Source organism: Sphaerodactylus townsendi, linkage group LG07, assembly GCF_021028975.2.
Source record: "Sphaerodactylus townsendi isolate TG3544 linkage group LG07, MPM_Stown_v2.3, whole genome shotgun sequence".
NCBI lineage: Eukaryota > Metazoa > Chordata > Lepidosauria > Squamata > Sphaerodactylidae > Sphaerodactylus > Sphaerodactylus townsendi.
Genome location: NC_059431.1, coordinates 88,158,253 through 88,174,141, shown reverse-complemented (window position 1 = coordinate 88,174,141; position 15,889 = coordinate 88,158,253). Strand labels below are relative to the sequence as shown.

At 44.6% G+C, this 15,889-nt stretch overlaps 1 protein-coding gene across 5 annotated transcripts in view; it reads left to right on the top strand.

Moving 5' to 3' along the window:
• Positions 1-10,185: 10,185 nt before the first annotated feature.
• The window catches only part of MLLT3 (MLLT3 super elongation complex subunit), a 118,705-nt gene continuing 113,001 nt past the window's right edge, over positions 10,186-15,889 (top strand). For 2 of the 5 annotated variants that reach the window (XM_048503375.1, XM_048503372.1), the window contains exons 1-2: positions 11,483-11,574; positions 11,708-11,888. In XM_048503375.1, the coding sequence (XP_048359332.1) occupies positions 11,533-11,574; positions 11,708-11,888 (223 nt within the window). In that variant the 5' untranslated portion in view covers positions 11,483-11,532. Of the gene's footprint in view, positions 10,637-10,904; positions 11,015-11,482; positions 11,575-11,707; positions 11,889-15,889 lie in introns of those variants that run through there. The other 3 variants (XM_048503373.1, XM_048503376.1, XM_048503374.1) reach the window with 3 other exon arrangements.

Here is a 15,889-nt window from a genome sequence, read left to right as displayed (position 1 = left end):
GGTAAAAGGATGACTTGACTGAACTAGCAGTGATGTAAACACTACTTATTAATATTGGATATGTGGCTTTCCTTCTCCAATCCATCATCAGGGGCTGAATTTATTCAATTAGTGCATTCTTTGCATTTTTTCCCCTCTTTGTTTCTTAAGACTGCTTTTCTGGTTCTTCAGGAGCATGTGCGCATCTCCGATCTTCGCTGCCTTCTTCGTGTATTTAAACTCTTGTATTCTTTTGTTTATTTTTCATTGGAGATCTTTCTGAGGGCAAGGGTTGTGGAGTCTGTCAATGGGAAAGGCAAATAGCATGCTTTTACAGGCTAGTTATCAGAAGAATAGGTTTAAAAAGTTATTCTAATTTGTGCATTCAAGGAAGAACTACTCTTTTTTAAAACCTATTTTAGCCCAGAAGCTGTTCTTCAATCACTTTACAGCCCAATCTTATGCATATTTACCTGTGCTTAACATGGCTTACTTTCCAGGAAGTGTACATAGGCTTGTAGCGTAGCAAGAAGTACTTGTAAATTTAAAAGGAATTTAGCCTGCTTTTTACTGAGACTCTTTAAGCAAACATATTACAAGTTATGGCAATTATCCTATGGAATTTGAATAATGGAATGTATGGTCAGAACTGTTCCTTTGCAGAGCTGTCCTAGGCAGAGTTACACCATTCAAAGTTAAGTGTGCAGATCCATTTCTGTATTTTCAAATTTAAATAATGCCGTAGCCAAATGTTATACATGATTAAAGGTAAAGATAGTCCTCCTGTGCAAGCACTGGGTCATTACTGATCCATGAGGTGACATCACTTTACAAATGTCATCTGGCCAACTTTTTTTACAGGGTGCCATTGCTTTCCCAAGTTGTCTACACTTTACCCCCAGCAAGCTGAATACTCATTTTATTGACCTCAGAAGGATGGAAAGCTGAGTCAACCTTGAACTGGCTACCTGAAATGATTGAACTCAGGTCATGAGCAGAGCTTTGACTGCCGCATTACAGCTTACCACTGTAATAGGAGCACCACAGGGACTCTCTTTATGATTACTTGGAAATTATTTATATTCTGTCAGTGGTACATTACAATTCTATGTATACATGGTCGTTTCTTTCCTAACTTCTACATACATTTCTGATTTATTCTGATTTTGAAGAAAGGCCACGAGATTTTACACACTGGATTTTCAGTTAATGATCATGTTTACAAGTTATTCTGTATCTATGCCTTATTCTTCTGTCTTCAGCCATTCCTAGTTGTGATTGTTAATAGCTGTAGGCAGTTTTCTGCCAAATAGCCCCTATATTTCTGTCATTTACAAGCACATTGCATGGGATTCTGAGTATGTCACTGAACCTCAGATCATATGAGGCCATGAGCAAGCCTGTAAGAGAAATATAACATGGGTGACATTATGCTTTGAAAGATTTTCTTTATTGTATTTATATAGATTTATTTCATAAGTAGAGATCCACAAAGCTTCTTCAGTGACCGCACACAAAATTTAATGTACTACATTTATACCCTACCATTTCTTTATTGAGGACCCAAAGGGACTCAGAAAAAGAATAACAATTTTGTTGCCATTTTCAGTCAGAAAAATAGCTATGGTGCCACACTGGCAGTGGCGGAGGGCCAAAGGGGCGGGGGGGGGGCGTCGTTCACCGGGCGCACACCTGGGGGAGGCGCAAAATTGCCCCCTGGCCCCTCCCCCTTTTCCCGCAACACCCCCCGCAGCCCCCCCCGCGACGCACACACACATCCCAACCCCCTTCCCACATTTACCTACCTTCCTTTTCTTTTTGTAGTACTTTTTGAGGCTGAAAAAAGCGGCCTAGTTACAGTTCAGGGGGAAAAATGCCTGAGGAAATACAGTTCCCAGGAGACCTTGGGGCTCACAAGGTCTCCTGGGAAGTATAGTTCGTCAGGCAGCTTTCTCCTTGAACTGTAAATAGGCCGCGTTTTTCAGCCTCAAAAAGTACTACAAAAAGAAAAGGAAGGTAGGTAAGTGTGGGAAGGGTGGTGGTGGTGTGTGTGTGTGTGCCATGGGGGGGCGCCGCGGAGAGGGCAGGGGGTGGAAAAAACACTCTGCACACCGGGCGCAGTTTGGCCCAGCTACGCCTCTGCACACTGGTATGAACTTTATACAGAAGCAATAATGTCTTCCCTGGATGTGTTGTAGACAGGCCCTCAGGAACCAAGGATAGCAGGTTCAGACGTTTAATGTGAACAGAGCAAGGAATCCAGACAAAAAACAGAAACTTGTAAACTAAACCACAATGTTGCTGCCACAAGCTAGCTCAGCTGCAACCTCTCTTTTATTGTCAGCCTCCCATTCCCTTGCGCAATAACCTTTTGCTGCTGGCTCTAGTCTGGCTCCAGAAAAGACTCTGCATCTACTCTAGCTCACCCCATAGCTGCTAACCTGCTGCTGCGTCTCCTTTGCAGTAAGCTAGCACATAGTCTCCTCCTGCGTTGCTCCTGGGGCTCTGGAGACAGGAGGGATGAGGGAGCTGTCAGGTTTCTGTAACCCTGCCCTGCATACCCTGCCTTATGAAATATTGGATTTCATATTGTTTCTTATGCTATGTGCTGCAAAATGCCAGTTTCCTTGTTTGTATGGGTGGATAGCAGAGTGTCCAAGCTGAAAGCAGGCCCCAGGCAAAAGGTCTGTTTAGCAAGATTAAATCAATGAATGAGTTACTCCAGCATAACCTGGAGGTCTCATTTTGTTTGTGGGCATGATCTTGATTGCCACACCTCACTGAACTACTTTGACACAATAGACACTGAAAACCTCCTTGGTATCAGATGCTGCATTTCACTATCTCTTCTAGAAACCATGTCAGCAACAGATAGTTGCTTCTTTGCAATTCCTCCACCCATTGTTATGACTCTCCTAAACCACCCTGTCCTAATCAAATGTCTCAGCCAAATCTGAATAACCTGGGCAGTGTCTCTACAGAGTTACTCTGCATAAAGCCATTCTGTGCTTCCTGACTTAATCTAAGAGCAATTGACTACATTGTCCCAGGTACTTAGAACAATAGAGGAGCTTTAGATAGAGCTCCAGCCAGCAAGTCCAGCATGGGAAGTTCCAGAGAATTTTAGGAAAACGAAACTTAAAATTCACTTGTTCCCGCCCCTAGCTGGGCAAAAGGGTATAAAAGTACTGAGCTCCCCAACTCCAGTGCTCACATGCCTAAGCCTGTAAATTCTCTCTTGGTCTGGTTGGGTTGAGATTAACTGGAATGTCGCCCTTCATCTGGATTCAGATGTCGCTGGTCATTTGAGATCCTTGCCTTCTTCCTAGATTTTCTTCATCTGGATTTTAAGAGTAGCAACGCAGTGAAGCCCTGCTTCCCTGCAGAATCCCATTCCTATCTTCTCCCACCTATCTTTCCTCCTCCCATTCATCTATATACTAGGAACTGGGTGTATGTGCCTTGACTTCTCACTGTGGGATTGTTTGCAACCAAAATTTATATAAAAATATTTAAACTGCAATTTGGTCTTTTGTGAATTCTTTGCAGATACGTTTCAAGCCATTTCTGGTATACATAGTCTAAAAAGATCCCTATCCAGCCTGCCTCTCGCATTGCTAAGCCAAGTTATTTTCCCCATTGCTACTTTAAGATATTTGTGTGCTGTTACACTCTTAGCAGCTGGTGGAGATTCCTTAGAAATAAGTTCACAGCCTGTGAAAGCTGGGTAACAGTTCCCTCTGGCTCTATATCAAGGGGCTGAAGAGTCTCAGAGCTAAGCTCTTGCTGGGGAATCTCAGAGCTTGGATCCCTGGCTGTGGATCCCAGCCTGAATGCTCTGCCTGAACCTGGGGACATGGTCCTGCAGGAACTTCGGGCTGCTCAGTCTCTGCATCTACAGGTAGTGCCTGAGAATCCGGAACCAACTCTTTCTCCTCTTCTCCATCCGAGTCTTCCTCCCAGGGGTTCCCATTCAGACCAGCTGAGCCCTAACAGGATGTTAGGCTTCCTCATTACTCTGCCTGAATTTAGGGTCAAACTAAACATAATGTGGAATTACACAGAGCAGGGTTGAGGCCCAGTGGCAGAGCATTTGCTTTACATACAGAAGCCTTCGGGTTCAATCCCTGGCATTCCCAGTTAAAAGTATTGGGTGGTAGGTAATGTGAAAAAACTGTTGAGACTTTGACCTGAGATGCTGGACAGCTGCTGCATAGTCAATGCCGGCAATATAGACCTGGAAAAATCTCTACAGTGACCTGTCCACACAAGAAGAAGAAGAAGAGTTTGGATTTATATCCCCCCTTTCTCTCCTGTAGGAGACTCAGAGGGGTTTACAATCTCCTTGCCCTTCCCCCCTCACAACAAACACCCTGTGAGGTGGGTGGGGCTGAGAGAGCTCTGAAAAGCTGTGACTAGCCCAAGGTCACCCAGCTGGCATGTGTGGGAGTGTACAGGCTAATCTGAATTCCCCAGATAAGCAACTCAAGTGGCACACAACTCAAGTGGCAGAGCTGGGAATCAAACGCAGTTCCTCCAGATCAGAATGCACCTGCTCTTAGCAACTGCTCTTAGCCACTATGCTACTGCTGCTCCCCATGGGGAAGAACAAGCATAAACCGTCTGGCCCTACCTCCCACCAAAGGCATATCGGTGGGAAATGGCACCTGGGGACTGTTGGAATTTCCAGTCTTGCTTTGCATGCAACAGCAGCAAGAGCAGCATGGAATTCTGGGAAGCTGCATGAACATTCTAAAGGTGACAGTTAAAATCCATTGGTAGTGTTCTGTTCCCTCACACACACACTCTGAGACTACCTGACTGACTAATTAAGAGAAAAGATGTGCTCTGTGCTCTGTATACTGTTGTAAACCAAATGATATAGAAATGTGCTCTGACTGTAGACTATAAGATATTGTAACGCAACCAAATTGTAACAAACCATTAGCGGTGCATGTAACTATTATGTGATACTGTGTATATAATGTAATTATCTCTCTCAGGTTAAGTAAAGTTCTGCTTATGTTTTCATGAACTTCTGAGGTAAAAAGGCTGGTCTTTTGATTGATAACTATTCTAATTTGACGTGCCGCACAATCCACATTTCCGCCCTCAACTTTGCTTGACAGGATTATATATACCAAATATACCTGTTGCCCTTCAGGGACAACACCTGCTCCAGGTGCCCCCCGCAACCCCTGCCCCCTGTACTTGGGGGTGGGGCTCGGGGGCAGGGACAGCTTGGACAGGCACCTCAGTGGCAGCAGGCTGACAGCGCCCCTGAGCCCCACCCCCGAGGGCCTGGAGAGGGAAGGAGGTGGTTTGAATGGGCACTGTGGCAGTAGGCCGGCTCTGGCTTTACCCCCCCCCCCATGCTGACCCAGCTCTTCCAAGCTGGGTCAGCGCAGGGAAGGAAGGGGGTGGGGGTGATTTTGCACCTCCTCCATTGCACCTGGGGTCATTTGACCCCCCCCCCGTCTCCATGGGCAGTACACCACTGCCTCCCACACAATCACTGGGTCAACTGCACGGTGTGTACATGAGGAGGAAATATTTGCCCACAGGCTCTGCCTTTGTCACTGGGGATGCTGTTTTTTGAGTGCTGGCAATCAAAGGAAGGGACTGTGATGGCAGACATACATAAACACTATGCGCACATGGCAGAGATCCCACAGAGGTGGGGAGGCATGCTCATCTCTGCTTTCCTTCTCTGCACATTCAGTCACTGCACAGAGCAGTCATGTGTGCAGGGCCAGTATAAAGCAGCTTCATGTGCTCACATGCATCTTTTCAACTGATTTTTTGCCTTTGCTAAATGTTGCAGTCTCACCAAGGCTATTTGAAAAATAGTCCTGGTGAGGCTGTAAGGTTCAGGAAATGCGGCAGCTGCTTCACTGTTTTCAATTCAGCTACTTTCTCACATAAAATCTCTCAAACTGCTTTTCTCTCTACATGGGAGAAGATATGAGTGCCTGTTATCTTTCCCCCTCGTGGGGTAAATATTAACTAGTTTGGACAGAAGAATATGATGTTTGGGACAGAGTCAGTGTTCTTCTGCAGTTATACGTGGATGGGGTGATTAGGCAGCAACTGATCATTCAGGGAAGAGTGCTTGTCTTTTATTGACAGTCTCATGGAGCAATCCTAGATAAGCTTCTGCAGAATATGGAGGTTCTTTGCAACAGTTTGGGAAGACATTTTTCTTAAATGCATTGTGAAGGACAGAAAAATAAAAAAAATTGGTAAGTTTTGTAAATGAGCAAAATAATGTAAAGATCAGTGTAAGGGAACACCTGATAATAGGTTTATAAAGTTACAAGTGGGGATCCAGTAAAAATCGAATTTCTCCACTCCCCCTTGCTTTCTCTCTGCCTCTCTCTGGCTGTGCCTGAAGCCTCTCTTCTTTCTTTCTTTCTTTCTTTCTTTCTTTCTTTCTTTCTTTCTTTCTTTCTTTCTTTCTTTCTTTCTTTCTTTCTTTCTTTCTTTCTTTCTTTCTTGCCTTTTCCTGTTACTCCCCCTTCACTTTTTGCATCTTCATCGTTCCCACTATATCTTTTTTGCTCTTTCCCCCTTCAGCTTTACTTTCCCTTCCTCCCTTTATGCTTTTATAGTACAATCCTAAGAGGAGTTACTGCAGTCTAAATCCATTCATTTCAATGGGCTTAGATTGAAGGTGAAAAGGAGTCTGGATTTATACCCCCTCCCTTACTCTCCTGTAAGGAGACTCAAAGGCGCTTACAAACTCCTTTCCCTTCCTCTCCCCACAATAGACACCTTGTAAAGTAGGTGGGGCGGAGAGAGTTTCAAAGACTAGCCCAAGGCCACCCAGCAGGCTTCATGTGTGAGAGCAGGGAAACTAATCCAGTTCACCAGATAAGAGTCCGCCACTTAGGTGGAGAAGTGGAAATCAAGCCTGGTTCTCCAGATCAGAGTCCACCACTCTTAACCAATACATCACACTCGTGGTTGTGGTATAACTCTGCACAGAACTGCACTATTAGTCTTTTTCTCCTTACCCTCCACCCTGCCATGTCCTGTGCTGACACAACAATGTTGATTGCAGATTTCTTAGCAATCCCCAGACTGGCCAATGACATTTATGGTGTAATCTTGTGAGATCTCAGCAGCATTCTTTTCTTAAAGAAGCAGACATTACTTCTGGATTTTTTCCTAACTCCCAAATCATGCAAGTTATGCAGGTCCTGGCATTGGACCCAGGCAAGTTGTGTGGTGTCAAGTTATAGCCACCACTACCACTGAGTCGGTTGCACAAATCACACAGTAGCAAATTGCCCTGCTGGGCCAGGCTCCAGTGAATTCTTCCAGGGCAAGACAAAGAGCAGCAGTGGTGTACCGAGAACCCAAAGTAGCCCTGGAAAGGGCTCTCCCCATGCTTTTACTGACCAAGGTTTGAAGGCTGACAATATGAGTATTCTTGTAGTTGCCTGGCAACCCTCACAATGCCATTGAAATCTCCCTTTTTAAAGAGGAAGTGCGGATGGCAAACATCAAGATTTTTTTTCGAAGGTACCTCCAAATTTATCTAGCATCTGTTCATGAAACACAGCAGACTCTGGATTTAAGTACAGTATCCATAGATGGGACCACACTGAGAATTAGATATACTGGTGATACAATTGTGTCCAATATAACTAAAGAGAAGTAGACATAGGACAGACAATGCAGTGAAACTGATGAGAAATAGCTAGAAGACAGACTTCACACGATGCATAATTAAGTAATGACATTTACTTCCAGAGATATAGTGGTGGTCAATAGCCTAACTGATTCCAAAGGAGGAGGACTAGACAATGTCATGTAGAATAGGTCCATCAGCAATTGAAGGAAGGGCCACAGCAGAGTGGCAAAGCATTTGTCTGACATGCAGAAGGTCCCAAGTTACATCCCTGGTACCTTCAGTGAAAAGATCAGGCAGCACATGATGCTGGAGAGCCATTGGCAGTCAGAGTAGGCAGTACTGACCTCAACAGACCGAAGGCCTGACTCTGTATAAGGCAGCTCTTTGTGATCATGTGTATGTGTGTTCAGCTAGCAGCCATGGTCATGAAATGAAACTACTGTTTCACAGGCATTGCACCAATAAATAACAGCAGTGGGGAGGCAATATGGGAAAGCTTTCATTTTCATGTCCTGCCTGTGTGCTTCTCTGAAACATCTGCTTGGCCTCTATAAAAGATAGGTTGCTGAGCTACATGGACCTTTGATCTGATCCGGCAGAACATATCATTGGAGATTCATTTCAACTGAACACTCAAACTTCTAAGTGACAGAGTTCTTCTTAGGCCCAAATGTTTATTAGTGAATTACTGGTAAGAGCAAACGCCCCCTTTGGGTTTGCTTAATATTTTGAAAATGCTTTCCTTCCTGGGAAGAAATCTTGGACAAAATAAAGAGTATACTGCTTTAGGAGATTATATAAGTCCCATTTAATTTCTTTTAAAATATGTTTCTGCATGCTGTTAAAAGACCAGAAACTCTGCACAAGCCACAGGAGAGAAAATATAATTTGGTGTAATTTTTTTGACAGCAGACAGGCATAAAAATAGAAAGCTATTGAACTCCCCCTTCTTCTTTCCTAGAAAGCTTGTGTTTTTCTCCCTGACCAATAGTTTCCACTTAGCAAGCTAGCAGGCAGGCAGGCAGGCAGGCCACCAGCCAGCAAGCCTGCCTGCCTTTCTTCGTAGAATTTACTGTGCCACAGACTCGTATAGTAGGCTCCTGCGTGCCTTCTTTCATAGAATTTACTGTGCCATACAACTTATACAATAGGATCTAGAGAGTATCTGACACCTTTCTTGAAATTAAACAATGCTAATTTCTTAGTCTGCTGCAGATCAGAGTAACCACCCTTGAATATCTATCAGAGTAGCATTGGGGCAAGCAGATAGTCTCCAGTCCCCCAGGAACCTAACCGGATTACTGCTCTTTATATGGATTACACTTGCTGGTTGCTAAAGCGCATCAAGTTTCTAATACAGTTTATACCCATTACAGTCAAGAATTTATCTGCTATTTTGAGACTGCCGCTTTGCTCCACGTGTTCCTAAGAGGGTTTACTCACGAGATTTGATGTAAGGGGATCAAATGATAAACAGCTTCTACATCAAGCTTCAGTCAAGAGCCAGAGAGTTGGTTCCACAATCAATTTTTTTATAATAACACTTAATTCTGGAGCAGAATAACCAAGAGTAAGGGCTCTGAGCATGTGAAGGCTTCCAGAGGGATTTACTTTCTAAAGGTCACCGTCAGCTAATTGCTGGTGTTTGGAAGAAGTCAAACACACAGTAAGCAGCAGAAGAGTCATTTTTATACCTTGTTTTTCTTTACCTTTAAGGAGTCTCAAAGCAGCTTACAATCACCTTCACTTTCTCCTCACAATAGACACCACCTGTGGCTGAGAGAGTTTTGACAGAACTGTGACTGGCCCAGCAGGCTTCATTGCAGAGGAAAAGGGGATCAAACCTGGTTCTCCAGATCAGAGTCTACCACTCTTAACAATACACCACACTGGTTCACAAAGTGCATTTTCTGCTGCAATCGGATCCTCACCCTTTTTCATGCTGAAAATAGTCTTAATTATGACCAGCTGAGAGGCAACTTCTAATGGCTATGCTGCCATTAGAGCCCATATGTATTAAAATCAATTTTAGTCAGCACAAGTCATTTCAGCTGTCAGAGAACCATGTCCTTTCCCCCCTCCCCCCCCATGCGTTTGAACAAAACAAACGTTTACATCCCCAGTTACACAGGTGATTCTGTTGAAACAGGCCACAAGGGCCATCCAGTTCAACTCCCCTGCCATGCAGGAACAAACCTTTTTATCGTTTTTTGTTGTTTCCAGTGTTAGTCAATTAATTGAGAATTAATGAAAAACACTTACATTTGATCTTTTATTTCATAAATCTTTCTTCCCTTTATCATCAAAAAAAGTCTTTAAAAAATCCCAGACAGGGAAGTGGTGGAACCTGTGCCCGGCCCCAACGGGAAGTCCTGAGATCTGACAATAAAATCCGGATTAAGAACGGTTGGAATGTAACCAGTGTCTAGAACCCCAGGACTTCCCTTTGGGGCCGGCTGGGCTCAGCTTCCACCTCTTCCCCTCACTATAATCTACTACTTTGAGGGACTGCACAGGCAGAACACAAGCCGGGGGACCGGAGGGGGGGGGAGGGTTCCCTCAGCAGCGTGGCCCCGGCTTCCACGCGGGGCTCCTTCTGCAACACCCCCCGCCCCCCGCTTCTGGGGCTCGCGTCGTTTTTGATTGGCTCAGCCTGCCCCTTGCATTTTCCCCTCCCTCTCCGGCGGTGCGGGCCCGGTGTTGTGTCTGCGAGAGTGTCAGGGCCCGGAGGGGGTGCAGGAGGGCGCGTGCTCCGGGGCGCTCGCAGCAGCCAGCCAAGGCGAACAGCCGGAGCCGGGGGCTCTCTTGAATAAGGCAGCGAGCGAGAGACAGACCGGGAAGAAGGAGGCGGAGGCAGCGGCGGCGGAGAGAGAAAAGAGAGCTGAACAAGAAGGCGAGCGTCCGCCATGGGCTCGCCTCTCCCGTGCGCATTCGCAGTCTCTCCATGAATTAGAGCTCGAAGGGTGGGGGCGGGGGAGAGCAGGAGACACCCCAGGGCCCCCAGGCATGGCCAGCTCGGTGAGTACTTGCAGCCCCCTCCCGCTCTTCCTCCCCTCCCCTTCCTCCTCCCTGCGCTGCCCAGACACTGTTTAATGCTTCCAATTAGAGAGAGGTTGGTCGGGGTGGTGCGGGATTTCCCCCCTTCCATCTCTCGTGTGTGTGTGTGTGGCTTCCTCTCCCCCCCTTACCTCCCTCCCCCCCCTGCACTCTCCCCTCCTTTCTCTCTCTGTGTGCAATTGCACGAAGCGCGCACTCCCTGCACACACACGGCGCGGGTGGATAATAATCCAGCCATATTTCTGCAAGCCGCTGCCCGCCGCGCGCGCGCGCCAAGGGGGAGCCGGGAGTCCAGTGCGCGGGACTGGCTGGCCGCACAGGAAGGCGCCCTTCAGGATGGTGCGTGGCTTCTCTGACAGCCGGCGGCAACCCTCTTTCTCTATCCCCCCCCCCCCCCGCCAATACTCTCTCCCCCTGTGCATGCAGGCAGACGTTTGTGTGTCTATGAGCCACCCCCCTTTTTTTACTTAAATCATGGCAACCTCCTTTTCTTCGGTCACCTTTTCTTTTTGTTTCTTTTCAAATCCAGCCCCCCACCCCTCTGTTGCGCAGGGTTTGTTCAATGCCTTTGCACGCAGCACGTTAAATGTGCAGTTGGAAATCGAAATGCCAGTCGGTGTGAAAACGGTAGAAGCAAAAGCAGGGAAATAATCTGATTTTGTTTCCCCCCCCCCCCCCCCGTTTGGTCTTTGCACAGAATCTATCAGGGTGGCTCCTTCCTATGAAAAAGGGCTTCTTTTCTAAAGGCTGCACCTCCTATTATCCCCCGCCCTTGTCCTGATCGCATTATTTCAGCCTACATTCCGTTACAACCCTGGCTCCACTGGTATTGGGAATGCCTATTTAAGGGGCGAAGGATGCCTTCCCACTCACCTCTAAAGCGGACAGATATTTTCTTTGTGTGTATCTTTCATTTTATCTCCTTTTTCCAGAGAACCTTTAAACTTGCGGGGGGGGGGGGGGAAAGAGGGGGGAAATCCGTTGCCTTTCTTTCTTGCTCATTGTTACATCTTTCTGTCTCTTTCTGTCTAGTGTGCTGTTCAGGTGAAACTGGAGCTTGGGCATCGAGCCCAGGTGAGGAAGAAACCCACCGTGGAGGGTTTTACCCACGATTGGATGGTGTTCGTAAGAGGACCGGAGCATAGCAACATTCAGCACTTTGTGGAGAAAGTCGTCTTTCACTTGCATGACAGCTTCCCTAGGCCAAAAAGAGGTAGGGTTTCCACACAAAGGTGTCTTGATAAATCCCCATTTAATGTGTTTGCATAAGGGGGGGAGGGAAACAATCGCCTTTCAAACTCCTGGCTTTGCCTGTTTGTTCTCAGAGTTGGCAGGCAGTGGCAGCCACTGCTGTTTGCAAAGAACTGTAGCCCTGGTGAGAGGAAATGCTTTTTCAGATAGAAAAGGACCCTCAGGTGTAGCAAAGGAAGAGGGGAAGACTCTGTGATAATCCCTGGGGTGTTGGTACAAGCAGCTGATTGGTTTGAAGCAGTTTCCAGTAGGGAGACAATAGCAGGTTCCAGCTTCTTTTTGTTGGGGAGGAACTGGTACCTGGGCATTTTCTCTCACTGCCCCCCCCCCCCCTTCTCTGGTTGCTGCTGCAATCATACTTAAGGTCCACTGTGACTGCAGCAAATTGGGCAAAGGTTGTATTTGATTTGGCGACCACAGTATTCCCGTGTGTTATTTTCATTAACAGTGTTTACATTTTCTACTTTCTGTAGGAGGTGAGCAGCATTACACAGATTGGGTTTGTTTGCCTGTTGCTGCCTGTTATTTTTTCTTTGCCACCATTAGTGGTCTCTTTTTTTCTTTTTCTTTTTGGCGTTGGGTCCTAAATAGAGATCAGAATTTTCTTCAAACGTTGGCTGCTCCAAGTTTCAGGACGGGCATTCTTATGTACCTTTTAGGATTGCATTTTTGGGTCAGGCTGGTCATTGCCATGTGTTGTTTTCTTTAAAAAAACCATGAACCCTTGCGTGGCACTAAAATATGAAGGATGAGAGTGATATTTCCTTCAATTTGGGGGAGTTTAAGAAGGCTTTGTTTTCAGTTTTGGTTCTTTTGGCCTCCAAGCTGTTGTCTGAGTGTTTTAGTTGGATTAGTGAAGGTAACATTCACAATAAAGTGCTTTGTTTGGGAACAGGTTTGTTTATCTAAGTAGACACAATGATTAGTAGTTATCCGCTGTCTGATCAGTAATCTTTATTGGCATCTAGAACTCCTGCAGTCCCATAGAATAACTTCCTAATAGATCCATTATGCTTAGAACTGTGTGAGAATTATTGGAAATACAGGGGGCCAAATAAAGAAGAGGAAGTAATGAGGGCCTGTTAAGCTCTTTAAGCGTTTTTTGTGACATTAAAGAATATAATTTTTCAAGAAAAAAAGGCTTCCTGATAATTAGGGTAATAAATGGAACCCCGCCCCCTCCCTCAGCTGCTCCATTCCTCTTTGAAAACTTGCAATCTGTTGATTATGACTGGGGTAATTTCACCACCTACAGAGAATCAGGTATTTTTAATAGAATGAACTGTTGGGTTCATTCCAATTGTCCACAAAGGTGTGTGTGTGATCTTTTGTGGTGTTGAAGAGGCAGTGTACAGCATAAGTTTTTATGTATTATTACTTAGTTAGTACTTGGGAACAAAATATATTATCTCTCAGAATGGCTTTCATTGGTGTTTTCATTTTCCCTATGTAGAAATTCCTTTCTGGGTGATACAGAAACTAGCATAGGAATGCAGTAAGCCTAGGTAAATTTCCCTTCTTTACAACAAACAGAATGATATGCTGAGTTCAGTGGTAGCAAGTTGCTTGTTTTGGGAAGGGTGCTTAAAAACGTGCCTTCTGTACTTCAGTGGTTGCTGCTGACAATCTGCCTTGATTCCCCAGGCTAAATGATTTTCTGTCCAGCTGGAGGGAATGTAGTTCTCCAGATCTGGGGATTGTTGCTAGGTGTGGTGTGACTATGTGTTTGTGCGCGTGTGTAACTGCTTTATATACTAGAATTTGTGAAGGGACCTTTGGCTGCTGCTGGAATTTGAAGTTCCAGGCTGTATGTTCTGTTGCTGAATCCCCCCTCCCCCTTTTTGGGGAAAGCCATTGTTTCAAAATGTTCACTTGTGATTGGGTTTTTTTGTTTTTAATTTGTATATGTGTTTTTCCACGATGTGACAAGTGCTAGGAAAAATGCCAGCTCATATAGCCCCGGAGAGGGCTTGTCATATTGTAATTACACATGACTCAGATTGTAAGAGAACATTCTCTATTCACTGGGGATACATGGCAAGGAATTGAAGCTGTGCTAAATATGCCAGTCACCTGTGTGACTTCAGCTTTTGTGGCCTTACAGAACTAATGAGAGAAGAAGAGACATGCCAGAAACCTTTTTGGTCATGTCTGACCTCTGGCTCATAAATGGAGGAGTGCTTTCTAGTGATGCTTCCGATCCTGTTTTAGCAACCCCCAACATTTACTTCCTCTTAAAAATCAATATTTGATGTTGATGCTGAACATTTCCCTGGTGAGCTAGGAAGTGAAAGAGTGTTGCTGTATTTCTGTGATCTGTAGAAGTTGATTTGGGCAAGAGCTCCAACTTTTTATTCATTCATCTCAGCCGCAGTTTGGAATTTGCTTATTTTGAATATTATGTCTGCAGTAAAGGATAGTGGGAGGGCCGTGTTAGTGGGTTACAGCAAAACCAAAAGAGTAGTTTTGTGGCACCTTTAAGACTTAATGTAGGAACACTAGCATAATTTCTCAATTAGCTTTCGTTGGCTACAGCTTGGTTTGTTTTGGTAGGCACAGTAGTGAAAGTGTTTCTTACTGCTAAGTAAAAGAAGCTGATTGTCTTCTGATGGGTTTTCAAATGGGTGTAAAGTACAATCCAAGTGAACTATCAGATTCTTGAGACTGCCTCTGACTCCTCTCTTAAATGGCTCCTTTAACCAAATTGCATTTGCTGCTACACTGATTCAGTTTAGTGCTAGTGGAACTGGAGGTTCAAATATTTGGTGTGTGTACTTGTTTGATGGGTCATTTGGGCAATATTATCAACTATAGGGATTACAATACAACTATTCTGGTTCATGTTCATCGGGTGCTTTTGGGGGGGACTCCCGACTACTTGATTACAATACATTTAGCTCTCTAGGGTCAGCTTTTAAGAGAAAAACATGTGTATTTTTTAAAAAGGTTCTTAAGCATGAGAGTTGAAGATTTATTATTGACATGTTTTCTACTGTTATGCAGTGTTTCTCATACATATAGGAGTGCTTTTGTATTACCTTTTTGTACTGTCCCTTCAAAAATGTTTTTATAGCGTGTTTTGTGTTGCTTTTGAGTTAGTATGACTGGTGCTTTTTCCAGTAGCAGTGTATCACAACTCTCTGGGGGATGGGGAGGTGGATGGGATGGGATTGATGATTGCAATTTTGAAATCATTTTGAAGGGAAAGTGGACATGTTAATCGATTTAATGACAATAAAATGGTAAATCTTTTGAAAGAAGAGGCCTGCTCTCTTTTTTATATGCTTGTGCATTCTAGCAAACAGAAGAGTAGATTTGTTTTGTCCGGCAGAGGGGAGTGTATGTGAGGACTCATGAGTCAGCAGCATGATGGTGGGAAACTTCAATTTATAGCAGGAGAGGATCCCTGCTGAAAGCAATACTATCCCTTAGAAATCCGCCTTATTTAAAGTAGTGCAACTGAAAGATGGAGTGGCATATGTAACTGTTGCTGGTGATCCTATTGTTTATTTGATAGGCAACTTATGCTAACCCTTAAGCCAGCACACAAAGTGCGTACTGGCAAGCCGATTTATACTTTTTCAGTTTTCTATGATTGCCTTAAAATGTTCATTACTTTTAAAAGAGGTTCAGGCTTATTATAGAGTTTGTGAGGAATACCCTTGGAGGGGTTGATGAATATGCTTCATTATCTAAGAGGTATTCAATAGAGTGGAATTTCTGTATTCAAGGAATTTAGTTCGTTTATCAGTTTCTACCTTATTGCTTTTCAAAGAGATAGTTCTAAGAGATATTATAATATCCACACGCACACTCCCTTCTATAAACAGTTAGATGTTTGAAATGATTGTTCATTAAATGCAGCTTATTTGGGGATGATTGTTATATTTTCATTGCAAATAAAACATTCTTTGGCCCTATACTTTTTTTGAGTAAGGTTGTATGATTATGCCCAACTTGACA